This window comes from Balaenoptera acutorostrata, chromosome 2 (assembly GCF_949987535.1).
Source record: "Balaenoptera acutorostrata chromosome 2, mBalAcu1.1, whole genome shotgun sequence".
NCBI classification, from domain to species: Eukaryota; Metazoa; Chordata; class Mammalia; order Artiodactyla; family Balaenopteridae; genus Balaenoptera; species Balaenoptera acutorostrata.
Genome location: NC_080065.1, coordinates 67777334 through 67799836, shown reverse-complemented (window position 1 = coordinate 67799836; position 22503 = coordinate 67777334). Strand labels below are relative to the sequence as shown.

General features: G+C 41.9%; 1 protein-coding gene across 1 annotated transcript in view; it reads right to left on the bottom strand.

Moving 5' to 3' along the window:
* Window positions 1-22503, bottom strand: part of RASGRF2 (Ras protein specific guanine nucleotide releasing factor 2) — a 241503-nt gene that overhangs the window by 103247 nt on the left and 115753 nt on the right. The window contains exons 13-17 of the mRNA XM_007179765.2: window positions 20842-20924; window positions 14861-15109; window positions 13925-14313; window positions 5670-5795; window positions 3034-3123 (exon numbers count right to left, since the gene is read on the bottom strand). Coding sequence (XP_007179827.2) covers window positions 3034-3123; window positions 5670-5795; window positions 13925-14313; window positions 14861-15109; window positions 20842-20924 — 937 coding nt within the window. The remainder of the gene's footprint in view (window positions 1-3033; window positions 3124-5669; window positions 5796-13924; window positions 14314-14860; window positions 15110-20841; window positions 20925-22503) is intronic.

Below are 22503 nucleotides of genomic sequence, written 5' to 3'. Positions count from 1 at the left end.
GACCCCACAAATCCCGCATCCATCCACAGTGGGCCTAATGTAACTTGGCTGCCAATCGGAAGGCAAGCACTAAATAAACTGTGAAATCTTCATAATGTGAAGTTAACAAGAATTAATTGTGTCACAATCGTGCCCACAGATCAGGCTTTCCTTCCTCTCCAGCAGAGGTACTCCTGTTAGTCTACAAGGAAACGGAGCATGACGTGGAAGGAAGAGACACCCATCTTTGGAAAGGACAGGCTCTAAGTCCTTAAAGAAACCAGAGGGGAAATTCCAGTCTTTTCCAGTGTGTGTGGAAATCAGGCAGACTCAGACCTGAGGGGCAGGACTGGCAATCCTGAGTCCATACCAGGCCACCTTCCACAGATAAATCAACTTTCTCTGCCTTTACAGCATGCACATCTTATCTGGCCTCTTTGCATAGAAAATTTTCTGTCCATCCTTTTGCTAAATTTAAATTCCTTTTAACGCAGTAAAGTTACCTTCTAAGCAATCATTAAAGAGAAATGGCTTACATGCAAATGCCTGCAGTGAATATCTGAAAGCATAATCACTAACTGACAGTTCTAACCCAGAGTTGCCAGATTCCTGTGTATTTTGATGGAGGCAGAGGTTGAGGGCAGGGAGGTGGGAGAGGATTAAAGCAAGAGGGAACCCGAAGAGGAGCCTGAAACATGAAAGCCCACTCTGCAGACCGCATGGCTTGGCCGGGCGGCACCTTGTTCCAGGCTATCAGCCACACACAGCAGAGCGGCACCACCAGGTGGTCCCATATTGCGGCCAGACAAGCGGACGGGAAGCCTGGAAAAATGGATGCGAGCATGAGATGTTCACTTATCTACACTGCCTTCCCTCCTGCTCACCTCTGCAGGCTCTCCACGTTCTAGTGTGCATTCGGGTCAGTAATTCCTGATTCAGAGAGTGGATACAAAGCCTGGTTTGAGACTTAAACATTAGGTAGCACTAGCTTCCTTCGGACACCTGTCTGTCCGGGTCTAGGGCTCCTCTGGGCAGTAGCAGGCTCTCCTCTCCCTGACCAGCCAAGAAGTCCAGATCATCCTCCCAGCACTTCCTCTCTTTCTGCGCCGTGTCCACCTGCCCTGGCGGCCTATGAACCCGAGCCCTTCTGCCAAGCTCTCGTAGGCAGGTGGACTCTCCTGTGGGGCTAGGTCCACGGAGCAGCCGAGCCCCAGGGGCGTACTGATCCCTACTCCAAAACAGACCCTCTTTCGTACCACCATTAGCCACCGAAACTGACCCCTGTGCAACTTGCTGCCTTGACAGCAGGGCCACAGATACTGCCAAAGCCATCCTTTATGTCATTTATGTCTAAACTTGAATCATGTGTCTCCAGACCCCATTGCAGGCAACGTCAGCAGCGGCGTGATAAGAGAGGTGGACCCGGCCACCCTGCATCTGGCAGTGCTGGCTGTCGTCAGTCAGCAGTCTGCCCCCCCTCAGCCGGCTCACCGGGGACAGCCTTCTTGCTAAGGTTCTTTCGGCTGCAGGGGAGAAGCAGGAACAGGCCGCAGAGCGGCAGCAGTGTTCAGATAGTGAGGAAGACTTGGCTACTGCGGTTACTTTATCCTCTGGCCCATCAGGCATGGACAAGCCCAAGTCTGGAAGCCAGTCTCCGTGAGAACTCTGCTTCAATCTCAGGTGAAAAAAAGGTACCTTCCCCGACCCAGCCTCCAGCAAATGGGGAAATGGTCTCATCCTGAACTGACCTAAAAACTACTTTCCCTTACAAACCATATTTAAATTAAGAGACCTGTGAGGAAGCTCTGTATTTCACTTTTTCCAAAGACAGACTAGCTTGAACAAAAGACAGAAGAAGGTCTTAGCAAATCACAGTTGATAACCAACTCTGCCGGAAGTGTAGGGAAGACTCCTTTGTTATCTCATCAAAGAAATGTTCATTATTATAACATGTAGTCAACAACAGAAGCCGACTGGATTGAGAAGACATCAATACTATTACCATTACAGGCTGTATTGCGTTATACTCATGGGAATTGAGGGGAAGGTTCTGGGAATATTTGGGGCAAAGAACATCCCCAATTTGCCTGACCACATCCAGTGAAGTGTGTGTGGTAAAATATTTAAGATGTGGAATGCAGTCAAAGTGCAAAGATTTTCCATTCAGATGGGATATATATATATATATATATATATATATATATATATATATATATATAACTATGAATTACTATGGTAATTCATATTCCTTATAGTATATCTCTTTGTTCTTACTTCAATTTAGAAAGATTTCACACAGACAGTACCTACCAGTTACTATTGTTGAATATAAGTTCATAGGCTTTGGAAATGGACTTCTTTGTGGTAGGTGAGCAATGGCTAATTAACAAAATACACCAAAAATACACTCCCGGAACACAGATAATTAGTTTAGGTGCAGATACTCACAGCAACAAGGCTGTTTAAACCACATACGGATTTATTTTAACATAATGTCCTCCTTGCGCACGAGAGAAGAGGACAGAGATCATGGATAACATTTTTCATCTATTTAAAATACCGTGCTTTTATTTTAAGTACTTCTTTACCCTGAAGATTAACTGACAGCAACTCAGAAAGCATCATGGAGCTACTGGAAATGAATTTTGAGTCCTCTGAAGCAACAGATCCCTCCCTCCTCCCCACCCCCTCCACAAACCTTCCCTCCCACCTTGCATATGCTTTCAGCACTGGACTCAATTAAAAGGGAACCACGTGTTCTCGACAATTTGGCTAAAAAGGCTAAAGAACTCCATAAAACAACATGAAAGAAATAACACATCCTTCTCTGATACAGAAGTTCTCAAAAGTGTTACCCACAGGCCACCTGTGTGAGACTCACCTGAGGGTGCTTATTTAAAAGACGGTATCACACCAAGACGCACTGACTTAGGGAGCTGGGAATCCGCATTCTTAAGAAGCTGCCCAGTGTATCCTCAAGACGCTGGCGGGCAAGGACCACTGATTTACCATAAATTGCCATGTGTCTGCACTCAGCTGCTGGCCCCTACTCACCGGGTGGGCTCCCATGTCCTGCTGCAGCTGTGGCAATTGCAAAAGCAGAAGCAGGCGAAACAGAGCAGTGGGAGTTGTCGGCGGTCTGTCCTGGTTATTTCAAAAGAATGGAAATGGCATGGTGAGGCAGTTGGATAATATTACGTAACAAAAATTCTCATTTTCATTCCAGCACTGGATGAATGCAAATACCCTGCGTTGTCCTTATTAATAGGCAAATAACAAGATTCTATGTTCGCAAGTCCATTCTAGGTGTAGCCCCAAGAGAAATGAAAGCATACGTCTGCACAAAAACTTATATGTGAACATCCATAGCAGCATTATTCATAACAGCCAAAAAAGTAAAAACCACCAAATGTCCACCAACTGGTGAAATGATAAACCAAATCAAAAATTCTCATACAAGGGAATATCATTTAGCCACAAAAAGGAATGAAGTACTAATACATACTACAACATGAATGTACCTTGAAAACATCATGCTAAGTGAAAGTCAGTCATAAAGAGTCACATATTGTATGATCCCATTTACATTAAATGTCCAGATTAGGTAAATCCATAGAGACAGAGAGTAAATTAGTGGTTTCCAGGGGCAGGGAGGGAGATGGGAATGGGCAGTGACTACTAATGAGTACATGGTCCCTTGGTGGGGGAGGTGATGAAAATGTTCTGGAATCAGACGTAGTTATGGCTGCCCAGCCTTGTGAATATATAAAAACCACTGAACTGTATATTTTAAAAGGGTGAATCTTATGGTATGTGAATTTTCTCTCAATACAAAAAATATTTTTAAAAAATATTCTACATTTTACTGACGGAATTTTCTTCTCAAAATACCTTTAGAAGCATAGATGGGTCCTTAAATCGAAGGATGCACTCAGCACCTTTTTGTAGCCCCTCTCACTCAGATACTTACACACAACATTTGATAATATTGCTGACAACCTCACTGTTTTTCTCACTCAGGCTTTTAGTGAAGATAGTTCGCTGTGATTCTGTGATTTTTTATTAGTTTGCCCCTAAAGTTATATAGTCATGCTTAAAATAAATAAGAGGGGAAGCAAAGAGCTGCTTAATGTGCCCAAGCATGAAAGCACAGAACAGCTGTACCCTCTCCTTCAGCAGTAGCCTGAAAACATTTGTGAAACAAGGTGGCAAGTAGACAGATGAACAGGCAAAATACAGCTACACAGTGAGAAAATGTGTGATATTGTCCCCATTTGGACCCACCATATTATCACAGATTTTGGTTTTCTTCCTGTATCACTGGGATTTAGTCAGATCAGGGAAGAAACAAAGGACTTAGTTAATCCACAAACAGGATGAGGATTTCCAAACGATGTTTATACAAATTTTAAAAAATTTTAAATGAATATAAACATACGAAAGAGACTATACTAAAACAGAGCTCTAATAATAGTAAGCAAGTGGACAGCATTTAACTCTTGGCTTGGTAAAGTTTTGCTTTCATAGGCTTTGGCCCCAAACTCTTACAGGTTTAATGAACTCAAGGGAGTCTGTGCACGTGGCAATGGTCAAAGAAGTTGCCAAGGCTTGGACTGACCAAGGCTCTAAGAAGAGTAAAGAGATTTGGCTAATTCCATAGTAGTCCTATAACAAGCCAGGGAATCTAGCTTGTTACCTTGGTTTTTCAGAACTACCCAAATGTCAGGGTGACCCATGACTGACCAGGAGCCCCAAAGGGCTAATATCCATCAAGGCAAATCTGACAACAGCCTGACCCAGACTAGCTTCTCTTGGAGGTGATGGCAATGAAAAGAGCTTCCACCACGAGGCTAAGGCTGCAAATGAAATGACCATTTGGATCCACGCACTCTATCTTTTGCTAAACTGCCTTACTTAAAGCAGGAGTATGAGAGTCAGAAAACGTCTACATTTTACATGGGTTACTTAGGGTGAATCTGGTTTCATAATTGAATAATTTTCCCTTCCAACTTGAAATAATTGGCTTGAGAAGAAAAGAAGAAAACATTTCTAAAACAACTGTAATTTGGATACATTTATTTGAGCAAGGAGGAGATAAAAGATTTCTGTCTTTTGCTCTGACAGTCTTCCCTCCAATTAGAAAACATTTGGTATATTCTAAAACAAATTATGGGATAATGTTTTATAATTTTCATAACTATAGAAAAGATACCAGATTCTGCCACTAGCAATAATGAAGGTTGGAGTCCCATGCAACTGGACTTTATTTCAGTTGAAACAGTGTTCTTAATAAGGTCCCCCCCCACCCCGACAATTTTGTGTCCCAGATGAACCTATTGAATACAGACTATCCTGGGATTCATGGTAAGGTATCAGAGTCTGGGAACATTTTGGTAAAACCAGCACTGAAATTCAATCAACTAGCAACTAAGAACAGGCTATTCAATTCAGGTTACTCCACACAAAGTGCCAGGCAATGATGGGGCCAAATAAATATTGGTTATACTAATGACATACGCTCTAATCATTTATTTTCCACTACTTGGTCCTACAGTAACATTTGCTTCCCATTACGTTTCATAACCGAGACTAAAAATATTCGGCGAGTGAAACAGTAAGGCAAACAAAAGATTCAGGAGCTAGAATCATCCCTCGCTTGTGTGTTTCTGAGTCCCTTTCCAAGCGCTCACCTCCGGGCTGGCGGTAGCGGAGGTGCCGAGGAGTTGAGGGTGACCTGCAAGGTGAAAGTTCGGTGGCATCTGCCGCGGGGGAGCTTTCCACTCCTGCTCGGTCCACCGGCGCAGACTCTAGCACTGCTGCTTTAAAACATCATGAATTTTAACAACCAGGCCATGAATTCAAGAGCTTCTTGTCAGTATCATGCACGGAAACACAAAAGTTCATTATGAATAATAAGCATTTCACGTTAGTCTACATTTCTAAAGGACTTTATCATGAAATCGAGTCACTCTTCCTGGCGGAATGTAAAAGACACAAAGTCTAACTGTGGCTCATCTCCACACCGGTCTTGCTGACCCAGCTGAGCCTGGTTGACCCTCCCAAGCCCCTTTTGTCCAACACAACAGATGTTACTGATAAAAAGAAGAGGATATGCAGTGGCTTTCCCGCCCTCCAGAATGTTTCTGCCTTCTTGGAGTGGGAAAAGAGGGACTTTTTCCAGATGGTAAATGAAAATTGGGACTTCATTAGTACTTTGCCTGGGTTGCTCCCTTAAGACAATTAAAGTTTGAATCTTTACCATAAGGAGCCCCCCTGCCTAAGGATCTACAGCTCTACTGTCCAAAATGGTAACACGAGCCAAAAGTGGCTACGTAAATTGAAATGAAAACTAAATTTAAGTGAATATTTCACTTCCTCACTTGCACTGGCCACACTTCAAGTGCTCAGTAGCCATGTGTGGTTAGTGGCTACAGTACTGAACAGCATTTCCATCCTCCCAGAAAGTTCTATTGGGTAGCCCTGTCCTAGAGCTACAGATCAGCAGGAAGCAAGTGGAAATTTTTACAATGAACAGTTGAGAGATTTTTAAGATAATTTGCGCCTCTTCACTGCAGCTAACATCCCATGAGTAAAAGAAACAATCCAGAGTCACATTTAAGCTATTACCACACTCCTCGCACTAGCTTATTAACGAGGTAAAATTACAACTTTGTGTGTGTTCTTTTCAGGAAAAGCACTACAAAAATTTCATAAATTTCCAACAACTCTTCCATTTCTTTTTCCTTGGGCTTTGCATCAACCGATAAAAGCTGTGTCACCTCCACTAGTTTTCCATTTACCCCTGTCAGCAGAACTACTCTCAACTCAACTCCCTTTACCATTCCATTCAAGATTTCACTCAACAAACTTGACAAAATCCCTAATGACTTCACATAAAGCCATTTTTACACTTGCATGTGATTTACTCCCTTAGAAATATGGCCCCAAGTCAGCTCTTTTGAAAAACAAAGGGGCCAGGGAAGGGAAATGGTTAGAATCTTTCCTCAAATGACATAATTACAGTCAAGCTGGCAATGATGCAGGATGGAGACATAAAAATCAGTGCTTAGCTGTTAGTTTTATTATTTTCTAAATAACTCTCTCAAAATGCAGTAATAGAAGGCATCTGCTTTGCAAGAGCAAGCAGAATATCAAATGTATGTCCTTGGTCTGATTCAACCATTCATTCCTCTTAGGCAAATGAGCAAATCATTTAGTCAGCAATTACACCGAACCCAAAAAACTTCCCAGCGAGAGAGCTGGACAGGCCCCGAAAGTCCACTGAAAGAACAGGAAAGCACAGAATAACACTGTAAGCAAACGGGCACCTACAGAGAGGAGAAACCATGCCAGCATTGGGGGGGGGCAAAGAAGCGTTTCCTTCTGGCAGGTTCACTTTCAGTCAAGTTCCATGCAAAGCAGCTTTGCCTGCAGAACGAGTGGGCAGATGTGGGCTCAAAACAAATGCTAAAATTGGGAGCACTTTCAGCCCACAGGCAGGCAATTTTCAAACTAAGAATATAGAAACAGACACTAGTGATGTGGGTCGTGCAGCGATGCTTAGACTGCTTGCACAGCCATGGCCCAAGAGAACGCTGATGGGGTAAGAGACCCAAACACAGTGAGTGAGCTGCCCCATGGCTCTCCTTTCTTGCCTGCTGTCGGTTATGTTTTTTGTTGAGATCTCACCATTGGGTGGAATCTGGATGTGAGCTGGGCTGATTTTTGTGCTTTTTAGAAGGACCCAGGATAGCAGAAGGTGGGGACTTCGTGGTAGGAAGAAAGAGGGGCACTAATAAATGTTGGGTGAGCCTGGAACAGATCTGGGGACCGGGTGGGGGTGAAACCAACTGCATTATTTTTCCCTCTGAAGTTCACAGTCTCGCTCATTTTGAGGGATATTTCCTATTTCTCTCCTTTCCCTTCATGTCATTTGAAGTTCTCTTGCCAGGAAATATTGCAAGGCTGGCATTATAACTGCAATGACAATAAAACTGGACAAAGGTTACTAGCATTTTTCAAAGAGGGTACCCTGAAACTGTCTAGCTGGACAGCAGTAAGAGAGACCCATGACCTCAGTATGGAGCTAATGGTGAAGCTGATCTTGTGCAATGAGGTTTGTGGAGTTGCATCCTGAGGTGAAAAGCAGAAACTGTACAAACTCTTGGCACAGGGTTTCTTATTCAAGTCTGCCAGCTGTCTTAAGTGTTACCATTATGCAAAGCACACGCAAACATCTTTCAAATTAAAGACAGATCATTGTCTCCCTTTACTTTGCCAACTGGAATTTTCAAGACTAGATAGCAGAGTTAATACGGCAGCACTCTTGGCTTCTGTAGACATTATGTGCATGCGCACGCGCGCGCACACACACACACACAACTTGTCAGGCTGACACTGAAGTAAAGTGTTTCATCCATGACTTTTCTAGAACTATTCATGATCAGTATTGCCTATATACCAATGCAAAATAAAAGGAAAAACTAGATCTATAATTCCTTTGTTTCACCTTTTCAGAAAAATGCCAAAGAGCTCCCTAGACCCCAGTATAATTCTAAGCTTTCTATTGAGTGTCTCCTTTATGAGGATCCACAGGATAAATTATTCTCAAGTCTCAGGAGCAAGAAAAGATGTGCCTGCACACCAATCTATTCTTAGCTTTCAATATGAATCACATAACTGATAACATTCAGAACCAAAATCAGAGTGACTTTAGGAACTGCAGAGGACCACACAGTACTCATCTGTTCACTAACCATACCCACGGCCTCATACAATTTTCCTCCATTGCCTGATTTCCTTATCTATTTTCGTTTTAATCCAGTGTACCATGTGCCTCTTTGAACTACCATCTTAAATACTTTCAAGAACAAGATGGGAAGTAAATACATTAAAAATAATCAGAAGACAGCTACAGAAAGAGAAAAAAAATCAAGATGCAAAGAGGTGGCCAAAACCAAAGTGTTTAAATAGAAGGATTGCTGGAGGGGGGCGGAAATCATGGTAAAAATGAGAGATAAAGGGGGACGTATTAGTGGGTAGACGTGACTAAGACACACGGGGCAGAGGAGCGGGCATGGAGATGAAGTTGGCTCTAATGGGCTTCAACAAGTGCCATGGGTCACACATGGACACAACCCTGGAATGTCCCCAACCCCCCACAGTGAGAGGAGCTCTGTATTTAACCTTGACCCAGGAACTGCAAAATCATATTTCTACCCCGCGAACCATGTGGATAAACTGACCCTTGAAATTCTAACTGCAAATCATCTGTCTGGGGAAAATCCAGCGGAGAAACACAGAGGCATTAAGCTCTCAACTGGCTATTTCTCTAATGTGAGAAAGAACCTACTATTCCTGCCACATCATTATTCATGGACCCTCTCCATCTGCTGGGCCCTGGTCAGAAATGATCCGAGCTGCTACGTAACAAGCTCTCTAGTTGATGCTAGCTGTGTCCACAACGATCCCTGATCCCACCTCTGCCCAACACCTACACTGACAAGTCTTTGCAGCCTTTGTCAGTGTCCTTCCCTGGGAGCTTGATCTGGTTCTTTTTCATTTATCTTGGTCTCCCCAAGTCTAACCTTTTTCCAGCTTATCATTCCTGGGGAAAAACTACTGATTCCTATCAGTGATCACACCTCTATCTGAGACAGCAGGCCAAACAGATGTTACGATATGGCATTGGACCATCGCTATGCACTTTGGGCTTGGACTTCAAAGACCAGAACTAGGGAACTTGGTGACCACTGTGGAACAATCCATGTGTAAGTTACAAAGTGTAAGAATTAATTAAGATGGGTAATGGGAAGCTTGACTGAGGACCTTTAGAACTACGACACGTACTTAGTCTATAATGCAGAAAGGAATAGATTTTTCGTTTGCTCCTCTATTCAAGAAAAAAGTTAATACCTATACTACTAAGCATTAGCCAAATTAAAATGCAACCTCTGGGAAATTTCTAAAAAGGAGAAAGATTCTCACCATACTCCTGTTAGGAGGCCACTATCAAAAGAAAGAAAATATTAAGTGTTGGCAAGGATGCAGAGAAATTGGAACCCTGTACATTGTTGATGGGAATGTAAATGGTGTAAGCACTATCAAAAACAAAACTTTCCTCAAAAAATTAAAAATAGAATTACCATATGATCTAGCAATCTCACTTTTGGGTATATATGCAAAAGAATTGAAAGCAAGATCTTAAAGAGATAACTGCATACACATGTACACTGCAGTATTATTCACAGTAGCCAAGAGATGAAAGCAACCCCAAATGTCCATCAATAGAGGAATGGATAAAGAAAATATGGAGTATATATACAATGGAATATTGCTCAGCCTTAAGAAAGAAGAAAATCCTGGCACATGTTACAGCATGGATGAACCTTGAGGACATTATGCTACGTGAAATAAGCCAGTCACAAAAAGGCAAATACTGTGTGATGTCACTTACATGAGGCATACAAAATAGTCAAACTTGGGACTTGCCTGGTGGCGCAGTGGTTAAGAATCCACCTGCCAATGCAGGGGACGTGGGTTCGAGCCCTGGTCCGGGAAGATCCCACATGCCGCGGAGCAACTAAGCCCATGTGCCACAACGAATGAGACTGCGCTCTAGAGCCCACGCTCTAGAGCCCGCGAGCCACAACTACTGAGACCGCATGCCACAACTACTGAAGTTTGAGTGCCACAACTACTGAAGTCTGCGCGCCTAGGGCCCATGCTCAGCAACAAGACAAGCCATCACAATGAGAAGCCCACACACCGCAACGAAGAGTAGCCCCTGCTCACCGCAACTAGAGAAAGCCCACATGCAGCAATGAAGACCCAACGCAGCCAAAAATAAATAAATAAAATTTTTTTTAAAAGTAGTCAAACTCATAGAAACAGAAAGAAGATGGTGGTTGCCAAGGGCTGGGGGCAGGGAGAAATGCGGAGTTGTTCAATGGGTATAGAGTTTCAGTTTTGCAAGATGAAAAAGTTCTAAGTATGTATTGCACAGCAATGTGAATATACTTAACACCACTGAACTGTACACTTAATGGCTAAGATGGCCAAAAAGAAGGAGGAGGAAGAGGAGGATTCTTCAGGAGAGTTTAAAAAAGTTTACTAGATGCTAGAAAGCCCCAGGAAGACTAGTAGCAGGGTTTCCTCTACAGAGCTGCACATGGCGTCAAAACTGGACAAACGCTGCCCCTTCAGAAGCATTGGTCACTCCTGCTCTCAGAAATGGGTTTCACCACTGCGGGTTACCATCAGCCCTTTGCTCATAGGTTCTCTTTGCCCATAAGTTTGCCTGTTTCCTCCGTCCAACTGAGACAGGAAGGAAAAGGGCAAAGCACAACCCTTAAAAGAATGACACAACCATGAAGAAGAACAGGATACCACAAAAAACCGAACCTACTAAGCCCAAGATGGTGGAAGATTCGACTCCCAGGAGACCTTGAGCCTCAATATACACTCATTGTAATGCATTAACATACTAAATGACACACCCACCAGTGCCATGACAGTTCCGAGGCTGACCATAAAAGGCCAAAAAGTGGGCGGTGGCCCAATTCCTGGAAATCTCTGCTCCTTCCCCAAAGTAGCTGGAATAATCCTCCCACTCGTTAGCCTATGAAATTACCCAGCCCATAAAAACTAACAGCCCCAACACCAGGGGCCACCTCTCTCGCCTTCTGTCTATGAAGTGTGTATCTCTCTAAATAAACCTGCCTTCACTTTACTATGGCTCACTCTTGAATTCTTTTCTGCGTGTAGGCAAGGACCCTCACTTGGTGGCCTGTCCCAGGGACTCACTCGAGACCTGGGACATGACCATCCTCTGGTGCCCCATTTTTTCCCCACAACACAACCCATTTATCCATTCTTCTTGGCTCATGTCAATGACACTTCCTGATTCTGCTCAAACATTATCTTCCCCGCTTTTCACCTTCTGGAGCACTCCATCTATACCTCTTGTACCATCTGCCCTTATACTTATGTTTTGTCCACCTTCTCCAGGGAACTATATATAAGGGGCCTGGGAACCATCTTATTTACCATTATGGACCCTGTAGCACAGCAACCTGCACAGAGAAGGTGGTCACACAATGACTCCTGAACAGACCTTACCGTGTTCTCATCCCAGCCTCAGGGGCAATCAAACCAAAGCCTCAGAGTCACAAATGTCTGGCACTAAAATGCTTATTCCTAAAGCTCTCCTAACTCAAAATAACATGAGAAACCAGACTTACCTCCAGATTTCCCCTCTCCTATTTAATACAATCCAGTAAAGGAGGGGGAAAGAACTTTCCATATTCTGGGAAGTTCCTGTGCTTCCCAGGGCGCTCTGGCCCAGAGGAGAGGTTTGAGATAAGCCTCCCAAAATCATTCCCACCATGGAGATTCCCAAGCACTGGCCTGGATCAAACCCCAGATGCACCTGTCACCTTGTGCATCACCTCATTATTCCCAAGAAAAATCCATCCTGATTCTACTAAAGCTTGTTGTTCTAATGGCTTTTTAATTATCTTTCCCCCTTTCATCCTCCTTAGTTGCTAACGTGTCAATTTCAAGAATTTCTTGTTTAAAAGGGTGCTCCTTTTGACGATGACCACCACTCCAGTTAAAATTCCATTAAGTACTTCACTCAGAAAGCTTATTTAAGTGATGTGAGCTAGAAACTGCATAGACTCTTGAAGCAGGTAGAAAAGCAGGGGTCTATGCTTCCATCTGGGTGATCCTCCTTAAAATCTGGACACTCTGTCTGACTTATTGCCCAATTTTTTATTATGTTATCAGTAAAGAAATCAGTTACTATATAGTAAAAAAAAAAGCTGTTTGCTAACTTGGCCGTGAAATCTTTTTTATTTTCATCACAGAAACACTGGATTATAAAAGAACAAGGATCACCTCCTCCAACCCCTATGCTGTACCAAGCTGAGGAGGGTAGGGAGATGTACCACAGGAGTCCTTGATTAGTCCCCTGAGTGTTCTGCTTGATTTATTCATTTAACAAAAATTTACTACCTGCCAGGCACTGGCCAAGGCACTGACAGTACAGAGGTGAACAAGACAGACAAGGTTGCTGATCTCATGAGCTTATATGGGAAGAGTGTCCAGGCAGAGGGATAAACAAGTGCAAAGGCCCTGAGGCAGAAATGACCCAGGTGTTTCCTGAGACACAAAAAAAGGAAATCAATGTGACTGTAGCCTAGCAGATGAGGGAGCGTGGCAGGAGCAGGGGTTAAAGAGAGAGACAGCATCCAAGTCTCATAGGATCTGAAGGCCTTGGGAAGACAAATGTGCTTTATTCTAAGTGTGATAGGAAGTCATTAGAGAATCTAGTCAGGAAACCAGATGATCTAATTCACATTTTTAAAAACCACTTTGGCTGTGTCATGGACAATGAACACTGTCTCAGACTTAACTTTTCTCCCTATATCCCTGTTGTAATAGGGAGCGTTGCCTTGGAAACTAAACTGAAGAAGTCATCTTAATGACCTAGCTTCCAGGCTAGGTCGTCACATTAGCAGGGAAAGGATGGAAGCAGTACAGGTGCTTAAGGTAGACACTGGAGGAGGGGAAGGCTCTGAGGCTCAAGGTCATGGACGAGGGTGCCCGCAACCTATCTCTATGCCAAATATCATGCTATGCTCTTTAGCCAACCAGCCTTAATTCCACCAAGAACCTTCCAGTGATAACCCTTTAGATGACACCATTCTTCCATAGACAACTGACTGCAATTAGCCTTTTATCATAGAAGGCGGCTAACCTTGCTCTCCTTCCACAAAGGCTAGAGGGAACTACAGGAATTTTCGCTTCTAACTAGCCATTGTATTCATTCTACTTTCTATGAAGAAGTAGGAAAGTTGTAAAGAAAGGAAACTAGGGCTCCAGAAGGAATGGTGGGGAAACAGGGGGCCAGCAAATGCGGGGTATGGCAGCTGGATAATACCTCTTTGAATACTTCGTTTTAGCTTGTTACACAGATCCACGCGGGGGTTATCTACATGCTCTTCTACAGATCCTGGGCTTTGTTCTGGAGAAGAAAGGCCTCGGCTAAGATCCAGCGGTACTTTACCAGTGTGTGGTGGTGGGGATGCAGCAGGGCTGTGAGTGGTGGTGGGGCTGCTGGACGCCGAGGAGGCGGTCAGGTCCAACGCTCCTATCCTTGAGTTCAAGGGAGAAGTCAAGGACAACTTTCTGGCCCTCACGGGGGAGGACGTTCTGGACACAGCCAGTGGTGGCGGGGAAGAGAATTTGCGACACAGGCGCGGGGATTTGCCATCCACCAAGTGTTCACCTCTGCTATTCTGGCTGGTAGCGAAAAACAATTCCAACGACCTAAAAATAAGAGCAAACGCTATTAACAGATTGTAGCCAAGTGAAAATGAGTCCCCTGATGTCATTCAGGAACATGCTCCCTACATTAAAAGGCCACAATATCATCACACTTCTGTTGCTGGATTCACCTTCATTTAAATGCTGCATGTATACCACACACTTGCCAAAGGAACACAGACACTATTTAGGCTTAGTCTAATCCCCTGCTACTAAACTGTGGTCCAAAGACAAGTCACACTGGTAACGGGCTCCACTCCAGACCTACTGAATCAGGGCCTGCAATTTAACAAAAAAGGAGAAAGAAAAGCCCCAAACAATAGAGTTATCTTCCAAATATTCACAGAGCAAGCAAAGGCCACTTGGAAACTTCAGCTGCTTCCCTCGGGAACTATCTGTGACCTCGACTCCCCCGCCCCCCGCCCTTCTACTGGCGGGGCCTGGCAAGTTCAAAGGCAAGCCAGTGCCCTGCAGGGCAGGGCTGCCCACCTGCACGGAGATCCAGGGACCAGGTGGGCCACACTTTCATCACAGGCTAGTGCCGGCCTACCTGACGGGGATAGAGGTGAAAGGCCTCTTGTATATGTCAGAAAGCTTCCCCAGCACCACGGCTGCCGTCGTGAAAATCCGATAGGTGTGCAGAAAGGTATTGAGGAAATCGATACTAAGAAACCGCAGGTCTGTCAGTCGCTCCAAGAGGCGCTCCACGCTGGCATAACGGATCTGGGGCACTTTGCAGGAGTTGAGTGTTTTACTGAAGCAAATGTCAGTGTCATCCTTGTGAAGACGGGCATCAGACCTACGCACAAGGCAGGAACATGAGGACAAAACCAGGGCACGGCTGCCTCTCAGCCCCTGAGTATCTCAATATTTGTAAATATACACTCGTGTCGGGGCTTCCCCTTACATTTGATGAAAGATGTGATACATATTACATACAACAAAGCAGGGCTGTAAAAACATCAAACGTGCCATTATAATTTAGGAAGTTCAGAATTAATTGTGGAGACGTTAATAATTCATTTCACTCTGTGAATTCCTTCTGCAGGGGAGGAAAAATAATTCTCCCTCTACCCTCCTGAGTTGTTGGCTGAGACCCTGTGATAAAAGACAGATTAACAAGAGAAAAATAAACAAGTTTATTAACATGTATACCTCACGTATACATGGGAGATAACCAGGGGAAAATGAGAAACTCACAGAGGTGGCTTAGAACTCAGACTTAAATACCATCTTATAGAGAAAGGGAGGTGGGGGGTATGTAGGCCTCTCAGGGGAGAGTAAATGATTTTTAGGAAAGATGAATGAACCCTTAGAATAGATGGAAGGTATGATAGTTTGTGACAGTTTGCCTGGGTGTGATGTCGACATCTAGTCTCTCCTGTGACAACTGTCAATCTTCCATGGTTGGTGAAACTCCTGGGAAGGGGATTTACAGCAACTGAGTTCCTTTTGGAGAATCTGTCTTTAGGCAGATAAGAATTCAGAAAAATCCTCTCTCTGCATTTGCTGTTTTTCAAGTGCCTATAGCTCAACATAATCAATATGCCACAGTGGCATATTATAGGGTGGCATATTCTGCTACCCTTCACTTCTTCCTCTGGTTCAATCATGTTTTATTAGGAAATTAAAGCCGAAGCCCTATTTAGGAGGGGCATCGCTTATGCCCTCAAATCGGAATATCAGAAGTGTGATTAAAAAGTAGCAGGTGACGTTCTCCCCATAGACGGGTGGGGAGGAAGAGGAGACCCAAATATCACTGCTGTTATCTGTGGTTATTTCTTTTTCTCACTTCTAATTTTGTACATCTGTGCTTTCCCCCTTTTTTCTTGATTAAACTAATAGATTATATTATTAGGTATTTTCCCTCTGGAACCAGCTCTTTGATTGATCAATTCTACTGTTTTTCTATATTTTAATTTATTAATTTCCATTCTTATCTTAGTTATTTCCTTCCCACACTTTCCTACAGTTGATTTTGTCATTCTTTTTCTAACTTCTTGAATGTTAGAAAAAGAATGCTTAATCCATTTCATTCTTTCTGGCTGATAAATGCATTTAAGGCCAACCATTTTCTGAATACAATTTAATCCATAAATTGTGTGAAATGTTGTGTTTTCCTTACATTTTCAATATTCTGCAGTGTTAAAAATGTCTTCATAAAAAAAGTAATGGCTGTAATACAGGCAGTCAACTCTTCTAAAGATTCCCCCTGAACAGTACCCACCTGCCCACCTGCAATGCTGGGCTTTTCTCATTCTCTAAAACCTCCCACCCGGCTGCACCTCAACCCATCACCCCGAGGCCCTTGCACTGGAAGCCTGCGGCAGCCTCTCCAGGTGGACAGCAAACCGGAGGGAAGATTCACACAGCAGCCCTCAAGATCCTTGGCTGTGCTCAGAGCCCTCAGCCCATGGTGCACCTTTGTCAGAAAGGGCAAAAGAAGCCGGCATGGCCAAGTTCATAAGATGAATAGCTTGGAAGCTAAGGCTGAATCCAAGTGGGGCTCAAAGAAATGCATACCTTCGCTAGGACTGCCCGTAGCCTTCACATTCCCATCTGAGACCCCATGTCCCCCCCTTCATGGCAGCACCTCAGAACAGACAGTCAATGAAGTCCTGGATTTCACCACTTGATTAAAGGATACACTACAGGGCCAGTGATGTTCCGTGAGGCAGCTGCTTGCTAAGAATCAGCTGGCTTGTTGTGAGTGCCCTTCATTAGCCCTTTCAGCACTTCAAGGGATTTTAAGTTATATATTTATTTTCTTTGGGATAAAAAGAAATCAATAGCTTCCTTGGCTTGTTCTTGGAAACGTTCCACCCCAAAGTAAGCTCAGTGCAGATGGAAGGGCTTCATTTGCAGGCTTGAAAGAGCATTTTAAATGAGTAGCTTACTTCTGGTGAGGAACTAAGGGTGGCCTGTTAGTTTTAGTCACATCACTGATCTTGAAAATACATAAGTGCATCTTTTGAGATTCTTGAAAATAGCATGGCTCTTTTTTGCACTTAGTATGTGACCCTCAACCAACTTTACTTTTCTGGTTCTTAATCTTTCTCATTTGTTAAGAGATCTTAGAAACTTTTATGAATCAACCAGTCTGTCTAGAGAACGGCTAATCGAGGTAATCACTTTTTCTCCCACCATTTTCCCACCTAAAATCTCTATTTTCTAAGAAAACTGAGGGCAACTATTATTAAAAGAAAGCAAGCGTTAGCCTATATACATAAAGCATAAAACATCACTTAAAGGGATATAATCACCTAATAAATGTCATGATTTTGCATTCTATTCATAGTTTTGAGCTTTGCATCTTTTGACTATAATAATTACTTTAACCAAACACTAGGAGGAAAAAATATATTGTAGCCAACATGAAATTGAAACTGACTAATTGCACCACTGTCCTTCAAAATTATGACTACATTTTCATTTTAAGTAAAGAAAAGAAATTAAATATTATGAAATTATTTAATTTTCTTTTATTACATTGAACGAAATCTTAATTTCCTAAGGGGCCCTCAAGAAGATACAATGCATTACTTAAGCCTCCTATGATAATAACAACTCCTTTTTGGTAAACACTTAAAAAAGTAATTTTGAGACATCAAACCCAAATCACCTATTGTAATTAGTAAGTTTTCAAAGGAACTGAGTGCCTGCAAAGTAATGCCATTAGGGTAGGATAATTTTTTTTCTTTAACTCTGTAAAACGTCTTTTTTTTTTTTTTTTTCTCGTTCCATGTAGCCAGAGAGATGTGCAAGGAGGCAAGAATACAGAATTTAGGGTAGAACAGTGCCATGGAGGAGACTATCAGAAGGAACAGAGATTGCAAAATCATCCTCTTTTCTCTGACTGAGGAGAACCAGGCTCAATGAAGCAGGGAAAAATAGAAAGAAGAAAGATATGAAATACATGAAACTCTGCCCTGGGAATATATCTAGTAGTAGACTACAGATGGGCATCCAAACATGTGCGGCTCCAATAGGAAATCCCTACAGCCCGCGATACAGGCTTCTGTTCTCCCAGGAGAGCGGTTCCAACTCAGTGCAGTGACCCTCGCTGTGCACCCAGACGCAGGAAAGTCTTGGTCTGTACAGGAGGCAATTATATCAATACAAATGAGACTGGACATGGGCATTAGTCAGACTGCCATCACAGAGCAAAGAAGATGCATTCAGGCGCCAGCCGTAACTTGGTCAGGCACAAAACTACAGTTTTTCTCTGTACTAATTTTTAAAGTGAACAAAATGTATACATAGTGGTGTGCAGCTGCCCGAAGGTTTAGGAGCTTATAACTTGGCCACCAAGTCCAACTTATTCTCATTCTAAAGCAGACTGGACTTTCATGGCTGTCTAAGCTTCACGAAAGTACTCTTAATAAGGAATTAAGATAATATATATTATTTTGTGAAATATTAAAATAAGAATACTATGGAAGAAAACTAACCTGGTGATGTGAACTTAAAAATTAAGTCATAATTTGAAACTTTTGACTTAATATTCCATACTCGGTTTTAATTTTAGTATCGTACATTCTTAACTGACCTGTTTTTTTCAAACTATACTAAATTAAAAACCTAGAAAACTGAATGCTAAAGGAATCTTTGCCCGAGAGTTTTAAAATGACCCTACGCAAAATGTTTTAAAATTTGACTAGCAATTTAAAACAGTATCATCCTTTTATATTTTTTCTGTAGTAATTATGGCACTAGTATAATGTACTCTGCCTTCATCTGATACAATAATTAATAAGTTTTAAAGTTTATACCATTGGAATGATGCTAATTATAATTAATACCTATCAGAAGAGAAAAGTTGATGTTGTTTCTTTGTCTTAAACAGCTCAGACCTAAAAAAAGTCCACATAAAAAGGCATGGAAGACAAACATTTTCTTAGTTTCATGTAACTTTTTTGGAAAGATATAACAGGACTGCTTTTAAAAATACATTTTATTCTTAGAATTTGGACTGCAAATAACCAAGAAAATGAGAGTAGGGAATGATTTGGTTAGCTTGAAAATCCTCCCAAAACAACTTTTGAATTTGGAAACAAAAAAGTATGTAGAGACAAAAGCATTAATATAGAGAGTTATGGCATACAGTTATTGATATAACTTCTCATTTTAAAACTATAGTTTCCTTAGTGATCATATTAAATTATAGGATTTGCTTTTTTTTGTTTGTATGTTTTTGTTTTGTTTTTTCCAGTGTTGATCACTTTCTTTTTTTTTTTAACATCTTCATTGGAGTATAATTGTTTTACAGTGTTGTGTTAGTTTCTGCTGTATAACAAAAGTGAATCAGCTATATGTATACATATATCCCCATATCCCCTCACTCTTGCGTCTCCCTCCCATCCTCCCTATCCCACCCCTCTAGGTGGTCACCAAGCACCGAGCTGATCTCCCTGTGCTATGCAGCTGCTTCCCACTAGCTATCTATTTTACATTTGGTAGTGTATATATGTCAATGCTACTCTCTCACTTCGTGCCAGCTTCCCCTTCCCCCTCCCTGTGTCCTCAAGTCCATTCTCTAGGATTTGCTTTGTTAACAAAACATACAGAGAGCAGGATGGCAGGCCTGGGCAATAGCCTCTGGGACAAATCCATATACAGGCTGTGGGTAAATGGTACCATGGAAAAGCCAGTTAATTCATGTTGAGTGTCTTCAAAATCTAAATGTATCTCTACAACCAAATCTGACTAATATGATTCACACCCACTGAGAAGACAGCAAAAGAATCTGCCAAACTTTTGTCCACCCTCTGACACATCTGGCTATCACTTTACCTATTGAACTTGAAATTTTTAAAAATACTTTTTATTTTATATTGGAGTATAGTTGATTAACAATGCTGTGATAGTTTCAGGTGCACAGCAAAGTGACCCAGCTACATATATACATGTATCCATTCTCCTTCAAACTCCCCTCCTACCTAGGTTGTTACATAATACAAAGCAGCGTACCCTGTGCTATATATGGTCCTTGTTGGCCATCCACTCTAAACACAGCAGTGTGTACATGTCTATCCCAAACTTCCAATCTCTCCCTTCCCCCCACCCTTCCCCCCTGGTAACCATAAGTTCGTTCTCTAAGTCTATGAGTCTGTTTCTATTTTGTAAATAAGTTCATTTGTATCATTTCTTTTTAGGTTCCGCATGTAAGCGATACCATACCATAAGATATTTCTCTTTCTCTGTCTAACTTACTTCACTCAGCATGACAATCTCTATCTAGGTCCATCCATTGAACCTGAAAATTTTGATAGGCTTTTTGTACTGAGGAAGGCATCTGAACAGTATGAAAAACTATTTTTCTATGCTGAGTCAATAAACTATGAATCTGAAAAACCATTGTGATAGTCTTATTATTTATAATGGCATATCATGAATGATCAATCACATTACTGTCAAACATATTCAGAGTAGGAAGCAGAATCCTACTGAAACAATATTTTATTCACAGTTTTACATTCTCTACCAAGTTGATCCTGATTAAAATGTAAGAGAAAGGATTATCACACTTACTTAATCATATGTGGCACAGAAACTTTGGAATTTTCTTCAAACACTATAGTCATTAAACCATTACACCGTATGTTGTCCACACACTGTGAAATTAAAAAATAGACAGTTAAAACCCACATGTAAACCTAGGCAGAGCATATATTCCCAGAATTATTTATAATCACAAAACAATTTAGTTTCTCATTTGTGCACATATGTACACACACGCACACACACACACACAGAGGCAGGGAAACATTACACATTGATGAACAGATTCTATATCCAAATACCAAAACTGTGCACCTGGCAAATGCCTGAGGATGGATATAAGGGCTACATTTTCCTAGAATGTGTTTCCCAAGGATTCTGAGCACAATGTCACATTGGCACAATTCTCTGGCAGTCCCAGCACTGCTTGAGAAGTTTACACCTCTAGTGAGGTATAAACTGCCTCTGCTATATTCATTCTCTGCCCTAGGGGGTGGTATGGGGCAGGCAGAGTAGAAATGGTGGCTTGCTTGGATGGAATTCATCTTCTCTCTCACTAGTAAGCTCTGTGCCTGCTTCTCGGTGCTTTTTGCCAATAAATTCCCACATTTTACTAGCTTCTCTAGAAGTTTCTACTGGCACCGTGTTAGTTTGGTGAGGATGTATTGTATAATTTCTCCTGCTTCTGGCACACATAAAGCCCTGTTCATCTCCTTTCTCTTTTCTTTCAGGAAATTTTGCTAATTTTCTCTACCTTCTTTATTTATATCTATGCCTTATCAATTCAAAATTTCCCTTTGCAATTACTTTGGGTTAGAGAAGGATTTATTCTGAATTATACGTATTCTCTTTAAACAAAACAGAAAATGAAAAAAAGATTTAAACAATCTTTAAAATCAGAAATTACTTTTAGTTACTAGGATACCATGTAGTACTTTATGACTGTAATTAAATGGTGTGAAGAAGCTGATTGCCAAGCGATTTCACAGAGCTCTTGACCTCAGGGTTTATCCTAAACCCCAATGTCTAATAAAAGAATGAATATGCATATAAGAAACTTTGGGTCACTGGCATCCCCTAACTATTGATCCCCTACTTAGCATATCAGCCGTTTTCATGCTTGTTTTTCCTTAAAAATTTGTTTCCTCATGTCTTATGCCATTATTTCAATGACCAGGTATAGAGGATCTCAACTTCCGGGAATAAAGTAGAATATTTTAAAGTTCCCCTCAATTCATTTCTCGAAGCACCTGGAATGTGGAGTTATCTTTTTATATGAATAATTATGGTTATCTAACTACAAATTAGGTTACATGTGCTTACATGTGAGTTTATACTATATCTTATTCCCATAGGTGGATTACAAAAATACATATAGTACGACAAAGTCAAAATTAGTAAGAAAATTAGAGAGGATTTGGATAAAGGGTGGAAAATAATAAGATGAAGGCTGGGATCAATCCACCACATGTACTTTATGTTGAGAAGTCCCAAACACTTGTTATACATGGTCCCCAAAATTAGCTGAGCTATGCAGCAGCCAACTCAAAGGGGGCCACATGATGAGCTACAAAATTCATGGTTTAACAGAAGCTCAATTCACCCTAGTCTGAGTCCAGAGGAGAATTATCTCATGGGTTCTCATAAGGAAAACACTGAATAATGTCGTGAACATTATCCTCAACGACATCC